This window comes from Ammospiza nelsoni, chromosome 3, assembly GCF_027579445.1.
Source record: "Ammospiza nelsoni isolate bAmmNel1 chromosome 3, bAmmNel1.pri, whole genome shotgun sequence".
In the NCBI taxonomy this organism is placed as follows: Eukaryota; Metazoa; Chordata; class Aves; order Passeriformes; family Passerellidae; genus Ammospiza; species Ammospiza nelsoni.
Genome location: NC_080635.1, coordinates 95,227,180 through 95,249,487, shown reverse-complemented (window position 1 = coordinate 95,249,487; position 22,308 = coordinate 95,227,180). Strand labels below are relative to the sequence as shown.

The 22,308-nt window shown below is 41.3% G+C and overlaps 1 protein-coding gene across 1 annotated transcript in view; it reads right to left on the bottom strand.

Annotated features, from left to right (window-relative positions):
- COL12A1 (collagen type XII alpha 1 chain) overlaps positions 1-19,175 on the bottom strand; it is a 99,997-nt gene extending 80,822 nt beyond the window's left edge. The window contains exons 1-11 of the mRNA XM_059467303.1: positions 19,069-19,175; positions 16,284-16,391; positions 7,880-7,996; positions 7,077-7,220; positions 6,140-6,196; positions 5,201-5,464; positions 4,923-5,087; positions 4,232-4,405; positions 3,124-3,414; positions 2,298-2,900; positions 632-904 (exon numbers count right to left, since the gene is read on the bottom strand). Coding sequence (XP_059323286.1) covers positions 632-904; positions 2,298-2,900; positions 3,124-3,414; positions 4,232-4,405; positions 4,923-5,087; positions 5,201-5,464; positions 6,140-6,196; positions 7,077-7,220; positions 7,880-7,996; positions 16,284-16,356 — 2,161 coding nt within the window. The 5' untranslated portion in view covers positions 16,357-16,391; positions 19,069-19,175. The remainder of the gene's footprint in view (positions 1-631; positions 905-2,297; positions 2,901-3,123; positions 3,415-4,231; positions 4,406-4,922; positions 5,088-5,200; positions 5,465-6,139; positions 6,197-7,076; positions 7,221-7,879; positions 7,997-16,283; positions 16,392-19,068) is intronic.
- Positions 19,176-22,308: the final 3,133 nt, after the last annotated feature.

The window sequence follows — 22,308 nt, the reverse complement described above, 5'->3', positions numbered from 1 at the left end:
TAAATTTACAGCCACAGATCACATTAAACACATACTGACATCAATGGAAGTTTTGAATCAGTTATTGGATCAGACCAATGAATTTCTGATAAAAAAAGTTAACCAAAACTTAAGGCTAGTGTATATAAAAAAAGATTTCTATTAGTGTTATATTAGATGTAGACATAGCAAATTGCGTAGACACACGTTTGTCTTTAAATGTATTGAAGTCAACATGAATTCCTGCATCAGTCTCTTAATTATTGAATAGGGTAGAATAGAACTGAATAGTTCCATTGGAAAGGATCTACAATGTTCATCTAGTCCAACTTGAGTCTATATTGACAATTATTCGTGCCATGGAATTTATTATTGAGAGCACACTACTTCATTTGAAAGCAGGCCACTGCAGAGGAACACATCCAACCTCAGAAAAATTAAATTGTAATCTTAGCAACTTAATGCTTCCTTATTATTAGAATTTTAAATCTTTACTAAATGCACTGAGATACAATAATGTTTATTCTCATCCTGCATGGCAGTACAGCTTCTCAGCCTTACCTGGCTCTTCCTCATTTCCTTGTTCTCCAGCTAAGCAAATTATTATTTGAACATGTGAATCCCTTGTGTCTGAGAATAATGGGAATCTTACCTTCTAAGGTGGTCTCCTCTCCATCCAAGGGAGGGCCATCACCATCTTCATATTCAGAAATCACACTGACTGCATAGGTAGTTTCAGGTAGTAAGTTGGTGAGAACTGAGCTGGTACTTGAAGCTGGTACAGAAACAATGAATTCATCTCCACCGACTGCTACTTTATATTTAATGAGATAGGACAAAACCTCAGGTCCAGCTGGAGACCAGCTCACTTTGAAACTCTCTGATGTTATGTCAGAAAAGACCATGTTCTTTGCAGGTACGTAAGCTGTATGGAGATAAGAACGTGCATATGAGGCACACTTGCCAGAATATGTTAAACACAAAATTTATAAAATAAATCATTAAAAGTTCTTCAATAATTTTATTTATTCTAATTTAACAGATTTTTTTTTGCATGTGCACAAGATTTGTTTTCTAGACTTGCTTATATCTATCAAATTTCAAGAAGATCATACCTAGGCTGCCTAAAATCATTCACAGTAAGTAGAAGCACCAACTCAGTGATTTCTAGATAAATGAAAACAGCCCATCTAAAAAAATACATATATTTATGAAAACTTAATTTAGAATCTGATTATCAAGTTGGGTTCCCTACTTCATATGTCCAATGAACAGCAACAACATTATGTCCTCAATGGAAACTAAAAATTATAGGGTTTTTTTTCAGGTCTAGATTAAAAATAAGACAAAATAAAAACCGGTATTTTTTCGGGAATGAAGTCAAAGGGAGAACAAGGAATTTGACACAAGGAACAAACACAAATCTGACATCCTGGGCTTGTTTTGCTTGGCCTAGTCAGCCTGTCAGTGGGGATCTTAAAACTGTTCAAGCCCTCTAAAACAAAGGCTGCTTTGCTGGTTTGTTCCTTAAAGCTATCCTGAAACAAAAGGTTTAATTTTAAAGAGAATTGGGCTTTCAACAGTGGGGACTTTTCAATGTTAGTGTCCTACTAAGCATAGATAGGGGCACTGTGGGTGCAACTAATCACAAGTACCTTTATCTGACCGAAGATGGCAATTTAGAAAACTTTTGAATGTTAAACATTATCCATGCTGGCCTAATTTGGATGCATGTGAAGACTTTCATGTGCTCTTCACTTCAGTCTTTACAGTTAGATTGCAATCACTATCACCTAGCATCTGCTGTCTCAAGTTGTCTTGTCTAAGCCCATTTCAGAGGGCCATTAATTTTACCAAAAAACTTAATCAAATTGCCCTCTAGAGTCGTTGGCCTTACTTCATTGCCTTTGAACATCTAAAAGCCCAGCTTGGACTTGCCACCTCATTTTGTAGAGCTAAAAAAAGAATGCTCTGGTAAGTGTTTTACTCAAGACATTGAGTGCAAAAGCAGAGCATATCCACTAAGGTCATTCCAATAGACACACATTTTATTAGCTTTTCAGATATCTAACAGGGGTGGGGGAAAAATTTTCTCAAAAATTTTTTTTTTCATTTCCATTTATCCAATTATTTCATCTGTTGCTTTTAATATATTTGAAAATGAGAAGCAAATCTCCAGTTATTAAAATTATCATTTGTATATGGACAATTTCATCAAAATAAATTCTTTAGGTGACTATAAGCACAAAACATTGGTTCAGATCCTCTTTTCATTGCATTTTCTACATTCCTGTAAGTAAGTAATAGTAGTTACTTACATTTTCTCCTTATAGCAGCCAGCTCCTGCTCAATTCGTAGGCAGACAGACTGTGTAAGCTCAAATGATATTCTTTGAAAAGCATCAAAATCTTCCACTGTGTAAACATGGGTGTCCGCAGGAGGCGATGCGATAGCTTCCAACTCCGTACGCACTGCATCCTTCACACCAACTGCAAATATTTCTACATCTGCATCCCTCAGCTTAATTGCAGGTTCTTTAAAAGCATCTGATGATTTCCCATCAGTGATAAGAATCATTACTCTCGGCACATTTGGTCTTGATCCTTTGCTGGTAACAAATACTTTCTCCCTCACGTATGTCATTGCTTTGCCTGTGTTGGTAGATCCACCTCTGTAGGGGAAGGTGTTAATAGCCTGAATTATGTCTTCCACTCTGTTGTATCTGTTCAAAGAAAACTCCATATGGGGATCTCTGCTGTACTGGACAAGACTTATCTGTACTTTTCGAGGTGATATCTCAAAGCTTTTAACCAACACTTCCAAAAAGGCTCTTACTTTGACAAAATTGGCGATACCAATGCTGTAGGAACCATCCACTAAAAACACAACATCAGCTTTTACGTCCACACCACGTGAGCATTCTGCAAAGGAAAAGAATAATCACTGTAAATGGATTTTCAATAGCCACACAGCATTACAATCGCATCTGTAGTTCGTTTATCACACACAACTGCTTATAAACAAAGTAAACCATGCAAAGCAAAGCTGTGTCTCAAAAATAATAAAGGTATAATATTAGAACAAGCATCAGAGATTTCATCAATGAAGAGATACAATTTGAAAATTAGGTGGTTCCAAACTTACCCACTTGAACTTTTATTTGCTGTGTTTTTTCCATTATCGTTATTGGCTCACTGGGGGTCAGTCCTTTCATTGCATAAACATTAATTTGATACTCTGTGTCTGGAGAGAGATCTTTAACATTCAGAGCAGTTGTCTGAGGACCCACACTTAGTACTTGCTGTTTTCCCCCAGCTATCATTGGAATGAACTGCAGACGATAGCCAGTTATTTGGCTTGTGGATGGATCCCAAGTGATTCTAACAGACTTTGAGGAGACCTGAGTTGCCACCAGATTTGAAGGAGGCTCCACCACTGAAAGAAATCAAAAACAAATCCAAATATTAGGTACAATTTATAAATGTATTTGCTTAACAGTTTTTATTTCTGGAATAAGCGTAGTTGTCTTTGCTTGATCTTTACTAATAATCACTTTTGGGGTTTTTTAGCATAAATAGACAGAAATTAATTACAGGAAAGTCCAAATGAGACATCAGTGAGAGGGCAAAAATATGAGCAATGCATTTGTGGTCCCCCAAGTATAGCATAAGTTCCAGGAGAAGTGCTGCCCAGCTCTAAAACTGCTTCAATCAAAAGTGAAGGAACCACTTACAGGAACATGGTAGAAAATGTGAACAAATGCAGACTTGAGCAGAATACTACAACAGCAGAGTCATCTCTACTGCCATTTTTGTCAAAGAATAACTAGTTATTAAAACCTTACAGAGAGAGGAAGCTGCAATGATACAGCTTCATCTCTTTGTTTTCTCAGTTTTCTCCAGCTTTCATGCTTTGGTTCTCAATGGTTCTCAATCCATTACATATTTTGACCCTTCACCAAGCAATTTTTTTCCCTGTAATACATTTTTCCACAGAAGTGATGCCTGTGTCCAAACTGCACATCACTGTGTTGCTTTTGAAACTATGGAATAATGGAGCTATTCCAAATCTGCTACATCACATGTTCTGTTATCCTGCATTTAAAGACACAAAACTGAAACCAGTTTTCCACACTTGCTAAGTGAGGCAACAGATGAAACTCTATAAATAAAGCAAAGGGAGTAAGAATAGTCTCTTCAATAGACATTGGGATAAACTGAAGCTACAAATACATTTTTATAAAGTGTCTCACCTTCTTCCCCACTAACCAGTTCACCTAGTTGTTCATCAACACCGGAGCACACTTGCAAGATAATTTCATTCTGTATATCCACAATTCCATCAAAATTGGCCACATTGAACACATGCTTCAGTGACGGCTGAGATGCAATTAGTTTGAGTTCCTTTGCATCTGCTGCTTTGATACCTAGAAGTTGTAATAGACAGGGCTATGGTTAAGTAGCCATAAAATACAGACACCTTCAACGTACTTGTGAATTATTAAAACATCTTGGGGTAAGGCTGAGTTTAATTAGTTCTGCCTTCTGTCATGATCAATAATCAAACTACAAAATAATGATTAATGAAATGAGGTGGCAGACTCGATTTTCAACCAGGGAAAATAATGTGGTGTAAGTGAGAATAAGGCCAAGGTTCAAACTATGCTAGTCAGTCATATTAATCTCCATATAAAATAATGTGGTGTAAGTGAGAATAAGGCCAAGGTTCAAACTATGCTAGTCAGTCATATTAATCTCCATGTAGGAGCTACATAATTACCATCAAATTAACACAAGCGGTGTGTTCCACTTGAAGGCCACAAATGACCCCATTCAAGGCGTACACATGAAAAGAGGGGCATAATGAAATTTTTCAACCCCACTGCCTGCAAAACTTATAAATTAACTCTTTTATCTCTCAATCATTAGAAAAACTCAACATACCTAAGGAAAAAACTTCAACTCCTATGTTGCGAAGCTCTCTTGCAGGAATTTCCACATCATCTTGCGCTTTTCCATCAGTAATGACAATGGCTACTTTGGGAAAGCCTTTTCTTGCTCCAGCAGACTCAGTGAAGGTGTTTTGAACAAGGTAATCAATAGCCTCACCTAAAACCAACATCACAAGTTGTGTCTTTTTAGACTTGTATAACTAGGATATGAAGCAAATTTGAACTATGAAATGAAATGCTTGAATAAGCATGTATGTGGGAAATCTGTACCTGTCATTGTGTTGCCACCTTTGTAAGGTATCCTTTTAATTGCATCAATAAGATCACTTCTTCTGAAATACTGATTTAAATTGAACTCTGTTCTTGTATCTGAACTATACTGAACAACTCCAACTCTCGTCTTTTCTTCCCCAATGTCAAAAGCTGATACAAGGGCAACCATGAAGTCCAGAATATATCCGAAGTTATTTCTTCCTACACTCCATGAACCATCTACCAGGAAAACTAAATCTGTCATTGCACTTATGGAGCATCCTGGAACACAACAGGGAAAAAAGGAAAACCAACTCTATTAGCAAATTAGCAATTGCATTCTTACAAATCGTGAGAAATGTCTAATGGAAACTTAGTAGGTAAATGCCAAAGCAAACACATATTTAAAAGATTGATCTTATCTGGGATACTTTGCTTGGGGAAACATTACTCACATAAGTGAACACCCATATGAGTTTTCTTACAGCCATTATCAAAAGAGAACTGCTTTGAGACACCTTTCACACTAATCCACAAGATCTGTTATGCCACAACAGATGAAAACACCCATACAAAACCTTTTGCAATGATTTGATGTTACAGAAAAATTTTATTTTGTTATCATTTGTGCCTCACATCTTTGTTTCCCCATTGTAGCTGCACAGGTTCTTCTGCAAAGCCTTTTATCCGCAGCACAACATCTTTTGTTGATAGGACCATGACACTCATGGACTTGCTCAGGTTAGTTGCATGAAATCCCTAGTTTCAGTACCAGCTTTGCACCTTAATCTTTCAATGTAGCTTATCTTTCTATCACAAGTCCCCACAAGTTTTCTTAATTCTACACAACTTTACAAGTTAACTTCTTGGTAGGTAGCACAGAAGCACAGTTTAACTTTGTGAGCTAGACTTCAGATAAGATAAATGTCAGATAAGTTGAAAAGCAAAGCACCTTACTTTGTAATTGAGCCTCAGCCTTCTTTTCCTCCAGTATCCCTGGGCCGCCTGTCTGAACTACACAAAGCACAACATAGACAAAATGAATGGGGGAAACAGGGTTAAATTTTTAAACATCAAAGAAAAGCACACAAGGAATTACAGACATGCATCTAACAAGCCTCAGAACACAAAAACATAAATGCAGGTTCTGAAAATATGACCTGTATTTACAGATTTGACAAGATAGTATTCAGCAGGACACAAAATACAGAAAATGTAAATATCTAAGAATCTTCTGTATTTGTACATCTTGAAGAGTCTTTTCCTAACAATTAACAGCAACATGCCTGGAAGAAATACCAGTATTACCCTTCTCTATCACATAAAGGAATTGATAATTTTCCCATGGTTCTTTGTGAAGCTGAGACATGATACAAAATGTGTCATAGAAAAGAGTCTGCTGTGCATTTTTATTTAATGAAATTTATTTTATGCTTTTTAAATTATTAATATAAATTATTAAAGCTTAAATTCCATATTTTAGTATGCATTTAGGTCTATTGTGTCACATTTTATTATTATTTGATGAATATAGTTTGCTTTCTCACACAGGATGCCAGTTCAATTCATTTGTTACAGAGGTCAATTATTGTCTTCCCCTTGAATTCAGCAAATGCAATTTATTGGAAGGAGGTACAGCTCAAAAAACGTAATGGCCTCCTGCCAAGAATTCTATAGAGGTTGGCAAACACTCTATCCCTGTTAGTATCCTTTGATCTCTTGCAAATTTTCTCTGCTTCCACTAGGACTAATAGAAAAAGGCTGCTCAGACAGCTCCATCGAAGGAGGGTTTAGGTATGTGGCAATTTTGTTGGAGAACTGGATCAAAGCCAAGTTTTGTGAATGACCACTCAGTTATCTTGATTGGCTTTCTGATTGTACTGCAGCTACTTACTTGTCAGCTGGCCAAAAACAGGCAGACTCTCCTCTCTGTCATCATATGAAGCTATTGATACAATATACTCTACATCAGGTGTAAGATCTGATATGACAGTTTGGGTAGTGCTAGGTGAAAGAGTAAATTCTTTAGTAGGTCCATCTGCAATAAATATATAAAACACTCAATGCAGCCTTAAAATACAATATTGGTAAGCTGATTGTAAAACAAAATGCAACAGGCAATAACCTATCTCAAACCAAATAATTTTAGAATTATACACTTTCTGTTTTCATGAAGTATAACTATTGAAACATGAAATTTTAGGCTAATGTGATTTTTTTAATAGTGAAAAAAATCCTAAAGTGTTTGATAAATTCCAGGAAATTTGAAACTTGATATGCACATACAAAATATGCTATCATCTGATAAATCATGTCCTGTTCTCATTCATTCTTTTACACTGATTATTTCTTAAAGTGAAATAGAATAATGGCTGTCTTACACAGCACAATACAATTCTTGAACTTTAGGGTGAAAGCACAGAAGAGGAGCAGAATGATGGTTCTACATCCTTTTTGCTCCCTACAAAGCAAAGGCATCCAAAACTTGCAGTCCCAAAATGGTAAACACTAAGGCAAGAATAGCTCTAACTTGGAAGAAAAACTGTTTTTTCTCTATGCCCTTTGCTGCTACCCAGGCTTGATCACGAGCTTACAAAAGATGTTAATGGCTACTCTCATACCTAAGTTAGATACAGGCAAAAATTAACTCAACATTTCAAAACATGTAATCACATTTAAAAAGTTGTCAGAACTCACCATTTGTTGGAACCACAGTTATTCTGTAACCCACTATTGCATCTGGTGGCCTTTTCCATGACATTTGAACATTATGTTCATCTATAATTGTAAAATTCAAGTCTGATGGTGGATTAACTGCAAAAGATTTATACCAGGTAGATGTTTAAAATCTTGACCAAGTTTTGGCAAATGAATAAATAAAACAAGGTTGAGCAAAGCTTACTAAAATTGTCTTTGCATAAATTTGTTTCCAACAAATATAAAGATATATTGTTGGAAAAAGAGTAAAATAAAAGCTGACAAAATATGACAAAACATCAAAGAGTATATGCATTACAGAGGACAGCACAGAACATATGTTTCTTGAGTTGCCAAGACATTCAAGAATGGCCAGCAAAATCAAGCACAATAGAAAACACATTTGGATACATGTACAATGAGTTCACAGATAATCACCACATATGCAAACATTTCACATAACAATTAAAGGAAATTTTTTTTACATGCTGGGTGCAATCCATACAAGCATGCCAAATCACAACCTGCTTACAATATCATGAGATCATTTAGAATGTGGAGAACACAGTACTCTTCTTAATTAGACATCAAAGAATTGATCAGCTTTTAAAATATAGTCTCTGCATATGATATTTCTTATCAATTCCACTGAATCTAGAAACTTGGCAGAGAAAATTAACTATTTAAAGAATACAGGAAAAGACTGGGCATTTAATGTTCAGTAAAACAATTTCTGTCAGGGTCTAGATAGGAATATACATGCAAAATGTATATGAGCAATAATGATACACTGATGTATCATTATATTCCAAAATGTGGAGAACTCCACCCCTTTGTTCCTAGAAGCCACTAAAGTGACATGCTTTGCATATAGCAACAAAGGATTTAGGAACTAAGGGAGTAATAAATGGCATTAGTAGTGGTTGCAATTTGCCAAAATATTCAAGCTGATGCAAAGTTCTCAAAAATAAAATTCTACCTGTTTACACCAGATTTCTGTACAATTTCAAAGGTGTAAACTATTGTTTTCATGTTCCCTTTGCAGCAGGTGTACCCATACTAATAGTGGCATTTTAACATAAAATGCCAGTATGGTTCCAAACAACACAATGGTTAATTATGAAAAGACAACATCAAAATATATTTAAGGACATTTATTTTACAGAATTTATAGAAAATGGCAAAGAAGGCACCAGTGAACCGAACAAATGACTGCAAATAAAATTTGTAGGAGCTGATGACAGAAGTAACTGAACAGTACAGAAAGAAATAGTTTATATATGCTAATTTGCAGCATCATGCATACATAAATGAAATGTTGATTATTGGTTTTTTAGCTTCCCACAATGGACAAAGCCTCCATGTACAAGGTTCATTACACAAAGACATTTAATAAATATTTTATAATGATATTCTCTTTTTAAAATTGTCATGCTTATTCATGCAGTATTTTACTGACTCACTGTCAGTGCATGGTAGGTGTATTATATATTATTGTTTAAATAGGTATACAAAGTATGATTAGATCCAGCCATACTTTCCTTAACTACTAGTGAGAGAGTTTTGCAGGCATTTTTAAAAGATAGATCTTCTGTTTCATAGAAGACCTCCATCATGTGTCAGATTTCATATCAGATTTGAATATAATTTTAAAAGCAGATAAAGTAGTAAATGCTAGAATGTTTAATTATGAAAAGGCACTGTCCAATTACAAAAAGTAAAACTGAGCTAAAAATATATGACATTTTTTTCCTTTTAATTTTCTGTAATTTCCGACCAGAGGATAATATGGCTTTATAATACTGATACAATAGATAACACTAGTACTGAAGTAAATGTTATTTTTCCTGTTGTCCATACACAGGCAGTGAGATTAGACCATTAACCTGCATGCACAGTTTATTCGTCATTCAGTTTATGAGCATCACAATGCTAGAGATGGCAGGGTAGTTACTTAGTATCAAAATCATGCAACATGTGTTAATAGTAAAATACATTTAGATGATAAGAATATCATTATAAAATATTGTTTCAGTAGCAATGGCTCAGGACAAATTTAATGCAAAGGCAGAGACAACTGACCTGAGCATGCTTTTAAAAAAATTCAGTACATGGAAAAAGTAGCACCACCAACCTTGCAAGTAAATTGGCATGTTGCAGCAGAGACTTTAGGCTTTAACTGCTGAAGGACAGCAGCAGCCCAGCTTGTTGATATCCAAATGACCGGATTCCAGATAAACTGAAAAAGCTGACTGTGAGGAAAAGTCTTGAGCATTTTAAAGAATGTTTTTCCTTTTTATGAAAATTCAGATGTGGGTCTTGGGAGGTAACAAGAATAGTACATTGACACATGAGTGATGCATCCATTCATCCAGGTGATCATAAACAATGGTATTGCAGGGGAACTTGAAGGTCCCCTTGTCCATCCCACGGTCAAGACAAGATTGGCCACCCTGTGTCATTCCTGACATGTTTTCCTCAGATCATTCTTAAAGACCTCCACTATTGTCAAGACTGACAGCTTCCCACAGAAATCGCTCCAAAACCTCACTGCCTTTATCATCATAGTTATTTCTGACACCTAACCCCACCTTCATTGCTGTACTTAAACCCATTCATTCTTGGCCTATGGCTGGCTTATCAAACTCAAGCACGGAATACTTCTCCCACAGAAATCCAAAAAGGAATCTTTCTTGAGTGAAAAAAAAAAAACGCTCCTTGGATCCAATGTCATCAAAATGTCTTCCAGATGGCCTGTGAGCTTTTGATACTCAGAACAGAATCTCCAAAACATCCATGGACCTTCACAGGGGTCAGATTTCACCCAAATGAAACCAGCTGTGGGGTGAAGACCAAACCATGGTCATATGACTGAGAGTAGTAAGCTGATCTGAAGTACAGAAAAATGTTTAGATGATAAAAACCGTATTGTGATAATAAAACAGGGCAACTGTTACTCCATCTCATTAAAATTCTTCTTCTAGAAGGGAATTCACCAGTGGAAAAATAATACATTTGCAATACTGAATCAAACCAGAGTCTAGGAAAGAAATGCCCCTTGTTGTAGTAGGAGTTTGCCCCTTTACAGGGACAAACCTTAAAATTTCACTCAACAAAATCTTATGTGTGAGTGCAGCTTAACTCCAGCAAGCAGTCTTGATGTCAGGCTACTTGCAGCAGTGAAGTTGCACCTATTCTTAGTGTAGTGACACTGCTGATCCTGTGTCCATCAAAATGCATGCCAAACCTCCCAATGACTTGTCAAGGTACAGGATCATGATCATAATGTGTGATGGTGTTTTAGTATTGCCTTCATACTGTGATCCAACCATGAATGCACAGAAATGCCCCTATAGGTTTCCAGAGTAGCAAAAACATATCCTGCTGTACAACAATCATGCTTCCACAGCATTAATTTTGACCACTCTTGGAACTGTGTTATGATCACTTCCTTGACTGGATCTTCTATATTATGCACCACAAAAGAAAAACAAAAGAAAAAAAATCAGACAGAATGTACTTAAAACATTGCCAGTTTTTGTGTTATATACACATGTAATAAGGTTATAATTTCAGAAACAAAAAAAAAAAAGAGGGCAAAGCATCTTTCTCATGCTATGCAGGTCTTGCATGTCTTATATTAGCTTGTATTACTTCACAGGAAATATAAAAAATTTACAGCTTTTTTCAGATAACACAATGTGACTGCTAGAGGATCCCAGTGAACACCTTAACATGATAGAAATAAAATGTAACTGCAATATCAGGTAATTTATATCTAGAACCAGATTTAGAAGTGATATAAGTTGGAAGTAGCTGCCATCCACAATCCCTATATGAAAAATATTTTGTGATTCCATCACTAGAAAAGACACACTATAATTAGCATGTAAAGTAATGTGCCAGCCCATGTTAAAATATCATACAATCTACAGAAGCTGAAGAGTAAGCTCAGCCTTACCATCCCAGTGATAAGGCCTCCTCAGGCTGGAAGGTGCCAGAACTCTTCATTTATTATTTTTTTCAGAAGTGGCATGAATTTGGTACAACTAACTAGATCATGACTCCAGTTAAGCTCCTCTGAAGCCTGCTTTGTCAATGTGACTGGAATGACCTACAGCCTAGAAATGTAGTAAAGGGCAACTTCTAAAAAGAGCAGTTCTCAGACTTGTTAGGTATTCATTGCCAATCACAACACAGAAATTTTGCCATCTGTGTCTTTGCATTTTTTAATTTTATATATGTTTATGAAACTTCTTCAAATTTGAAGATGCAAAGCTCATAAATGTACTTTAAAAATTTCCTTTAAAACTATATACCTATACAAATAAAGACATACATATCTCAACCTAACCTATATATATATACACACATTGTATATATGAATATTTACCAAATTTTACACCTGTGTGTATATATATATATATGCATGTGTATATACACTTACACATGCATGCATATTTTGCTTCTAATTAGCAGCAGGAAAAAGTAGAGTCACCCTCACCTATATAGAAATTTCAATTTCACATGTCAATCTACATGGCTCTCTATTTAGGAACTTGGAAATCAGCAGCTTCTTTCTCAAAAGATATTGCCATCAAAAGATAATAAAATAATGGTTCTACCAATGAGTTTCAAAACTTCAAAAGTTTCAGCTATCTCAGATCACCTCTGAATTATTCAGTCAATGAAAATTAATGTACTCAATGCAGATTCATTACAAGCCAAAAATTCTAATCCTTTGTAACTGCTATGCTGCAATTATTTGTCACTTACTACACTGGTGTCCTGGTAACAGATTTTTCACCAGACAAACCTTTTTACGCACAACACAAAGGTTCCACACCTAGATTAGTGATGCCCTCCTTCCCTACCTCCAGCCTAGAAAACAGACTTTTCTAGGTCTGAACCAATTCCTGAAAAACTGAAAAGTCAGCCCCTTCAGAAGCTCAGTTCGGCTACACAAAACCAATGATTTCCTCATTTCTTTCCTGTGCCTTTGAAAATCCCTCTGTATTAAGAAACATGATATGCTACAGAAGCCATGAAAACATCACAGCAGTAACTGGAGGTTATAATTAATAGATTCTTCACATGCCAATGTACTTAACTATGACTAGAATAAGAGCCTTTGGCTCTTGGTGATCACAGATGAAAAAAATACTGTAACAGAAAAAAAAATCTGACATGTGGACAGACATGGAATGCACTGGAGTATTGCTGTGCTGGACTAAAAAGGCACAAAACAACTTTAAGCATAAACAACTTTATGTTTAAATATAAAATATAGAATCACACACAGGGAGTTTAAGCTGGGAGAGAGATATCAGAAGGATTGCAAAATAAAACAAGAAGAATTTTACTGTAAAAGAAAAGCAAAAATGCTGAGCATGAAAACAGATTTGCTTCCTTGACCACCGCAAACAAACAACTTCCCCAGTGAAAGGGCATGAGTGCATTTAGACTATATGTGGGCTTTCCCCCCTCTACTCCTACAGTGACTGCCCAACTAGAAACTCCTGTTCTGCTGTACCTCTGTAGAAAAGCTCTAAAGCCATTATTGCAGCTCACTGCTCATTGCCAAGAGCAGCAGAGCACAGCTCTCACAAAGGACTTCAGAGCAGCTGTGATACTGATGAAGAACTAGTTTCATGCTGGAAAGTTCAGGAATCTATGGACAGCAGCATCAGATAAACACCAGATCTCCTCCCAGGGGAGACTGAAAAATGAAAGCTGAAGGAGGGCAGAAAATAAAACTAAGCTTTTTCTTCCCTCTGCTCTCACCCCATCTTTCCACGTCATATCAAGAATCTTCATCACATTAAATGGCTCTCTCTCTTATTCTCCTCTCACCTTTTCATCCTATGAAGTGTCTACCCACACCTTTGGGAAAGAAATTTTAAAATGCATGTCCTGTGAATGGTACATGGAGAGTCAAAAAGAACCAAGAAAAGAGACATAGGACTGACTGGTGGGGGAGGATAGCTTTGCCACAAAGTGATCTGAAATTTGGAAAAATAAGACCAAGGGACAAATGTTCACAGGAGAAAGTCAGTTCAGCAAACAGGATCTAAGATGCAATTACACCAAAGTAACGTAAATACATAAGTAAGGAAATAACTTGCTAAAGTAAATAAGATGCAATTTACAAAATTATGCAAACTTGCAGCACAAAATTAAAACAGTGCAGAAGAATGATGAGTATAGTGCAAACAAAACTCCACTGTAAAAATCTCTACAAAAGCAATTCCCACCACAGCAAGTTCTAAGGCAGTCCTAGTTTTGAACTTTCATTTTCAGCACCACTATTTCTCACTCCGTTTTCAGCACCACAATTTTTCACCCCACACTTCCCTGCTCTTACTTCAAAACTCTGGAGCTAGGAGAATTTTCTCATAGAAAGAAGATCACTGTAAATTAGGTATTTTATTTATCAAACATTTTTGAGTGCAAAGTAATGTAAGTTCTATCCAAGAGCCCTCTACAACTCTCAAGATCAGGTTTTATCCACTCTTTTCCTTGGCAATAGTGCATCCTCCAACATCTAATCAAGGTCATCCAGCTATGTGTCACGATTTGCTGTTATAACTCTGCTGCTCCAAATACATTTTTGTAGCTTGCTTTAACAGTGCTGAAGCTATGGCTGGTTTAGTCTACACTATAGCTAAATAAAACACCTTCGCTTACGTTCCAAAATAACATACTCCACACATGTAAATCGTAGTGCAGGACAACAGTAATATTAGTCCAGCTCTAAGTGAGATCCCTTCTAAGATGGGGAAGAAGGCACAAACACATCCACTCCCTTCCTCCATCAAAAATGTACACTTTCTCTGCTTTCTTTGGCACAGCAGTCCTGCGTTTCAAATGCAGCTCTGAAATGACTTCAAATGACCTTTTTCGGTTCCTTTGCCAACAGCAACACAGCACGAGAGGAAGGCAGTGGACTGATTCTCTCCTAGGGTGACCAGATGTTGCACTACTGGCAAAAATGCCATCTTTTTGCAGAAAGCCAGTGTACTTTACATCTGCAAGCCCCAGGCAAGCACTATTACTACTGCCTAGGGGCCAAACACCGCAGAGGCATCTCGGACACCCCATGCTTTTAGAAGAGATCAGCCAAGGTGACCAGGTCCAGACAAGGGAGCTTGTGGCAGGCCATGATCAGGGAATTTGTTTCAGTTCGAGGCAGAAAGAGAAGGAATGCAAAAAAAAAAAAAAAAAAGAATTATCAGTTGCTGGCTTCTGTTTTTTTCCAGTAAATCCAGGAGAGTTCACACCTATGATGGAATCAGGTCCCAGAGATCAGATCAAGTCATTTCAGTGCAGGACATTCAGCCTTTATATTTCCCCTGGAAGCCACAGCTGGCAGAAATGCCGTGACTATGACCAAAAAGCCAAGCAGCTCACACTGAGGGCACAGGACACTGTTGCTGTTAATCCACTGGGGAGCCAAGGCCAGGCCAGGCCATGTTGAGCCACGCTGTGCCAAGTGTGACAGTGAAGATGGGTCTCCCCAGGTCTTCAGCTGGAGGCAGGATGCTGCCAGGGCTCCCAGGGGCCTCAGCCTCCAGAGAGACTGCGCTGAGGGCTGAGGAGGAGAAGGAAAAGGAAAGCCTTTTTGGAGGTGACGATACCACCTGCATGCCGGAGCCTTGGAACCCCGGCTGCCACAGCAAGGCCTGGCCCAGCCTTCCCTTCAGCGGTGCCCATGACGCATGTCACAGTGCTGGCAGCACCTCCCAGGCGTGTTCCCCGGGTCAGATCCAGCACAGAAGCTGAGGTGTCAGGTGTCCCTGAGGGAGGGTCCGGCCTCCCCGAGGCTCAGCCGGGGGTCGCCCCGCCGAGCAGGGGAGGCCGATGCACCGGCAGAGAGGCCGGTGGGGCGGGGGAGAGGCGGCCGGCCGGACACAACACACAGGCGCAGAGAGCCAGACTCTGTTGGAGCATTTTATTTCAAAGTTGCAGGTTGTTGAGTAGTAGGTTTTCTGTTTCCTCGCTCAACATTACTAAAAGAAGCCAGAGACCAGCCCTTCTTGGTCCATCCTGGGGGCAGAGCCGTGTCCCCGGCCACGCCGGGCTGCCCACCAGCGGCAAAGGGCTCCTCGGGCCCTGTGCCCGGGTGGCCACAGCGGCTGGCCCAGGTCCTGCCTGTGGGGTGGTGCGGACAGCACACCAGAGGGACAGAGAGAGGGAGCTACGCTCCGGCCCACTAGCCGGGAGAAACAGAACACAGAAGGAGCTGGGCAAGGAAGGAGAGGCATTTCTCTGAAGGAGAGAAAGAAATAAGGTGAAGTATTCACACTCAAAAACAGAGAGGGAGAGAGCCAGTAGCTCAAGGCTGATTGTGAGGTTTGCTGGTCAGTGGGGCACCAGGGCAAGAGGGCAGGGAGGAGAAGGTTACCTTCAGCCTCGATGGAGGAGAGGAGGGTGGCTGCACACAGAGCAGCGACTGCCGAGCACAGCGCTGTCTTCATTTCTGCCCTTTCAGATCACAACAACATGAATGAATCTGCAATGATGGGGAAGGGAGGAAGGGGGAGAAACGAGAAGGAAATGATACATGTGGATTAAAGGATTGCGTGGGTGTATTCATGAAACATAAAAAAGACAAACCGTGGATTTCGCTTTGTTCCCTTATCCCCAGCCCCCACCCACGGGACCAGGTTGAAACCTCCAGACTTGAAAGCTGTCCAAGACGACGAAAGATCTGTGTGACTAACTGGGGAGTCTCGTCTCGCTGTAATGTGCCTTTTGTTGCTGAACCCTTTCCAATCACAGTAAGCACACAAAGCTTTAACCCAGTTAGGGTTAATTTGATCAGGGAAGCGCAGTGAAGATCTGTGCCTCCACACAGGCAGCAGCCAGAAGGGAGCTCCATGACTTCATCGCTGAATGTGATGATAGCTAATTCAGAGGTCATTCCTGCTTTGGATCAACTAAATGTCTCTTTCAGCTGGGGATTTTAATCGGCTCCTTTTTCATAACTGTTGAACCACTTAGTTAGCTTTGTTTTACTGGTCTCAAGGCAGTTTGGAAACTGTAATAAAACTTTTTTGAGGGGTTCTGCCTACAATTGCGCTATTCTTCATTTCTTGAAAGTCTGAAATAGGTTATACAGAAGTGTGTGTAACACACATCTGAAATTTGACACGTCTGTCTAGCCATGATGTTTCAACATCTGATAATTCATTTACATGTCCTGAGAGAAAATATATTTAAAATACACTATATAAAGCTGATAGGCATAAGAGTCTCACACCAACTGCCAGTTGTCTAGCACAAGAAGTGGGATTAGGCCAAGTTAGTGGCTCCTAATTGCAAACAGCCATCCCTTCATAACTATATGCTCTAATTCCTGTAAAATTACTGCCAATTACTCTAGCAAAACTTTCCAAATTATTTCCTTGTCTAAGTAAAGTCTAATATGAACCTATGCATGTAAGTGTTTCTATAGTTTCAGATTTTCTATCTCAAGAAGTAGGAGAGTGGCAATTTGTATGAATAAAGTCATACATGCATCATATATCATAATTAGGCTGGGGGAAAGAGAATTCCAAAAGCAATTAGGCAACAAATTTAATCAGGAATGTTCCAAGAGCAAAACAAAAGAAGAAAACATAAATCATTAGTCCGCAGAAACAACTGAAAGGGAAAACAATATTCTTCTACCATCTAAAGAACTACCCAGCAAGGCACATTTGGTGGGAAGATGCTATGGAGATCCAGGAACTTCCCAGTTACTGATCTGAGCTTAATAGGCTTCATTTGAGCAGCTGTATATACTTGCCTTAGCCAAACGCCTTGACTGCACACGAAAATACCAAAATCTCAACAAAAATCTAAGTAAAGGTTTCAGTCTAATGGCAGTTCCAGTGGCTAAACAGAAGAGCAAGAGCAATATTGACCATAATGACACTAACACAAGAAAGGCCAAGGTTAGTATTAAAATGCTCTGAAAGCTCAAAAATCGTATCACTGCTCTGCGTGGGAAACGGCTGCCCCTGGGCAGATCTACAACATCCTGCAGTGAGTTGAAAGATCGCCTAAATTCAACGCTAAAGGACATTTTGTCCTGATAAGCTCGTGCGAGCTTTGACTGCCATCTTTTGATCGTTCTGAAAAGCAACAGAAATTAATCATCCCACAAAGGCATCTAGGAATTCTCCACTGCTACAGGTCTTCCATTCCTGATACACGTTTTTATTTCATGAAATACACCACCTCAGCCAAAGCATTAATTTGCTAACCTAAAAACACTGTTTCCTTCTCACAAATTTAAGTGTGTGAAAGAAACCCTGGAGGTGACAGAGGACACCTCCTGGCTCAGCAGGGATACAGCAGACTTTGTGTCAGAACTAAAGGTTTTCTCATTGATCTTTAGAGACCACTTAGAAAAAGTCAAACCCGGGCTTTCACATGGCCAATCCTATCTCAGGCTAATTCAACCTACAAAAGCTTAGCCAAAGCATTTCTAAACCACACAATGCATGACATTTAACACTTTCAAGAAGAAAAAAACTAACCTAAACAGAAAAAGAAAAAAAAAGCACAGGAAAAGCCTATCAAAGATATAAAAAACTGGAAGCAGGACACAGCATCACCGGCAGCTGCACACACAAGGGAGGGAAGCAAGAGCTGCTGCCAAAGCCGCAGCGGTAGCATGCCTGCAGGCGCCCTGGGCGCTGACAGCAGGCTCCGCCTGGAGCCTCCGGCCACCCTGAGCCTCGGTCTCCGGGTCACCACCGCCCCTGCCCGCCTTTCTGCCCAGGCACCCGTCCGCGGCCAGCGCTGGGAGCCGCCATCCCGCCGGGCTTCCCCGCGCCTTTCCCGGGCTGGCAGCCAGCAGCCCCGGGGCGCCCTGCCCTGAGCCTCTCGGCCCGCCCGGCCGCAGCTGCAGCCGGCTCCGGCATGCCCAACGCGCACACGCTCCGTCCTCATCCCGCGGCAGCTCCAGGGGCTGCGTGCGCGGTGCGTGCGGACAGAGCGGGACGCGGGGCTCGGCGGGCAGGGACCCCGCTCCTGCGCGGGCACACACACACAGACCTTCCGAGGTGGCCGCAGGGCGCCGGGGTCCGTGACGGGACAGCTCCTCCGGCGATGGCTGCGGTGGTGCCCGCAGCGGCGGGAGCCGCAGCCGTCGGACCTGGATAAAGGGAGGAGGATAAAGGATGAAGCTCCGGGGGCACCTTGTGGAGGGAGCAGCAAGTAGCAGCAGCGGCGAATAAGGAGCAGCAGCAGCGGCAACAGTGAGCGCAGAGGAGGCGTCTCGATTACTGTAGCTCCCGATGTGAGGGGTCTGTCTGGGAAGACTTGCCTTCTCCAAGTGGGTAGAGCCTCTTCTCAATCTGCTACTTAATAGAGGGCTGTTCCCAACTCTCAATTTACCCTCGTAAGCGGTTACGAAACTTCAGGGAAGGTGGACTGCTGCCACCGGGTGATATATGCGCTGCTGTGCTCCAGCAAGGAAGGGGATCCACTTCTGGAAACTGGCGCATACCTCCGCGCATTCCTGCGGCATGAGACGGGAGCCGCGGCGGCAGCGCGCCCGGAGGCAGGGGCCCGGCCCGCCGCCCCCTCCCTCTCTCCCCTAGGCTTCCCAAACGGGGAGGACGCGGGAGGGCAGTGGAAAAATTGAGTCTCCGGGCAGGCTTCGACGGACGGCGGCGCGGAGGGTGTCCCCGGGCGGGGGGTTCCACGACGCCCCCGCGGAGGACCCGAGGCTGGGCTGATCCCTGGCACAATCTTCTTGCAAGGGAGTGCGGGCACTCCCAGGAGCCTTGAGGGCAAAGGTGATAATAATCATGGTGTCACGGTTCAGGTGTGTCTAGCCTCAACCGTATGCAGCCATACATACATTAACCCTGCATTAAATGCACACTCCCCCCGACAGCCCTCGTCTGCGGCGGGGCGGCTGCGGTTCCCCGGGCTGAGGGACGGGGCGCACGCCCGCACCGACCGTCCCTCGGACCCCGTAGCCCACGTCTGAAATTCGGTGCCTTCAGGAACTTCACCTTCCAAAAGCGGATAATCCTCTGCGGAACAGGCTCCGCGAGGGTCTCCCATCACTCGCTCTCGGGAACCTCCCCGGGCCCCCCGACGTGTTCCAGCCTCTGCAGCACGCCGTGCCAGAGAGTGACACGGCAAACTAGCCGGGCCCTTCTCTGCCCGAGGGCCCAGACAGAGCATCCCGGGGGGCTCCGCGCCAGCAGCGGGGCTGCTCCCACACCCGTGGGGAACGGCATCCCCGGTAACGCTCGCGGTCCTCCGGGACCTCTTCGGGCCAAAATACGAGATGTCACCGTCCCCTCGGAGCGGGTGCGCAAACTCGGGACGCGGAACAGAGATGAGCGAGGAGCAGGGGTGATCAGGGACGGGGGAAAGCTGGGGGTTTCTCCCGGCCGCAGCCCCGCTCGTCCCGCAGCCCTAGCGCCGGGCCCCGCCGCACCGCCGCCATCCGTGGTGCCGGAGCGCCCCCCGGTGGCGGCGCCGGGCAGCAGCGGCGACCGACGGACCGACCGTCCGTCTGTCCGCCTGCCGAGGCTGCCGCTGGGCCCCGGGGCCACCGCTGTGGGGACCGGATGGAAAACAGGGCCGGGAAGGGCGGAGAGAGGGAGAGATGGGGCCATGCCTCAGCGCAGAGCTTGGGAGCCCCGCTCGGAGCGGCCGGGGGCGTTCCGGGGCCGCACTGGGTCCCTTTCGGCTCCGAGCACGACGTGACTGCGGAGTCATCGCGGGGGCTCCCGCCGGCGTGGAAGGGACCGATAGCGGAGGTTTATATTTTATCAGAGGTCCGCTCCTGGGCACTTTTCCGCACGACTGGGACATCAAGGACCTGTCGGCAGGAGGACCTGTGTCTCCTGAGCTTCATTTCTGCAACAGACCTACACCAGAAGCGAAATGCTGAAAAGAAAGCGATAACCAGAAGACATGCGCTGACATTTCCAGACACTTTGGAAGCGAGTCAGCTGTCTTTGGGACATGGCACAGCTTCAGTTGTCTGGTATTGATAGAATGCACTTTCCAAAAGCAACATCTCCTGCGCCGATAAAACTCTTGACCTATTAAACCCTCTTGCCCAGCTGTTGAGTTGGATTTTCTCGTTTGGCATCATTTTGGCACGGGAAACTGGATTTCTTCCTATCCAGGTCTGATATGGAAAAGCAATATTTCTACATAATAACACATTTTAAAATTTTTAGTTCCCTGAATGAACACACCAAGAACATGAGTACAAATGGGGTGTGGAAAATAGTTTCTTAAGAATGGACATCAGGGATTACAAAGAAATATCCTTCCACAGGAAGTGAATTAATGCAAATGAGGTATTTTTATCACTTGTGCACTACAACGATATTTTTTTACAATATACGGTGGATTTTTTCATCATAGGATAACCAAGATATTATGTTAATAGTGAAGAGCAATTAATGCAAAAAATGAAGCTGGAAGAAAATATGCATTGTTCTATGTAAAAGTTAAATCACCCAGAAATATTGTTTAAATAGTTTGGTGTATTGCTACAATTGGATTTACACTAGTGGAGGCTTTGAAAGCAAGGGGTCTCTCAGGTCTGCAAGGATCTCATACACTCCCCCTCACAGACCTAGATGCTGCTGAGGGGAGTATCTCCCCTTCCTCTCAGCTGACCAGAGTTGCTTAATTTCTTCATAGAAAATAAGATTCAGAGCTGTCAAGAGCAAACAATTAATTGACTCCAAGAGCAGCAGGATTTTTTTCTTATCCTTAACTTCTTATTCTAACTCTTCTAACCATGATTCTCCTAAGATCATTTATGTGCAAAATACACCATCAAATTGCATTTAGAGCGTGTCCTTCCATATATCACAGTAATTAAATGGGTTGTTTTCAATCAGCACTGTTGCTATGTACATTCATAGTCTGAGTACATAGTATGTGATGCAGAAGGCATTTCTGAAATGCATAAACATTTACTAACATTCTCCTGTCTGCTTGTTTCTTAGACAAGTGTTAAACACATTAAGACCATTGCACTCCAACTCCACAATTTTCTTTGCTATCTAATCTGAACACACTGAAACAGTGGCAGATTTAAATACAAAAATCAACATTTAAATTCATATTTATACTTTTAATAAAATTTTCCATTTCTGGTGTGGGTGTGTAATAGTAATGTTGCAGGTAACCAGGAATTTCTTAGAAATTTTGAAATGGTTTTGGATCTAGAGTAATTCAGGAAACTTTGTCTTTCTGACACCTCTTTTTTTTTTTTTTTTCTCTCAAACTGCATTGCCAGGGCAAAATAAAACAGTATATTCTGCATTTCAGCACTGTAAGCCTTAAATATCATTTCCATGTGGCTATCACACTAGATTTCGCCTCTGTATTGTCTTGACAGTTAGTTGCATCTGCTTTACATATGAATATGGTAAATGTGTTCTTCATAT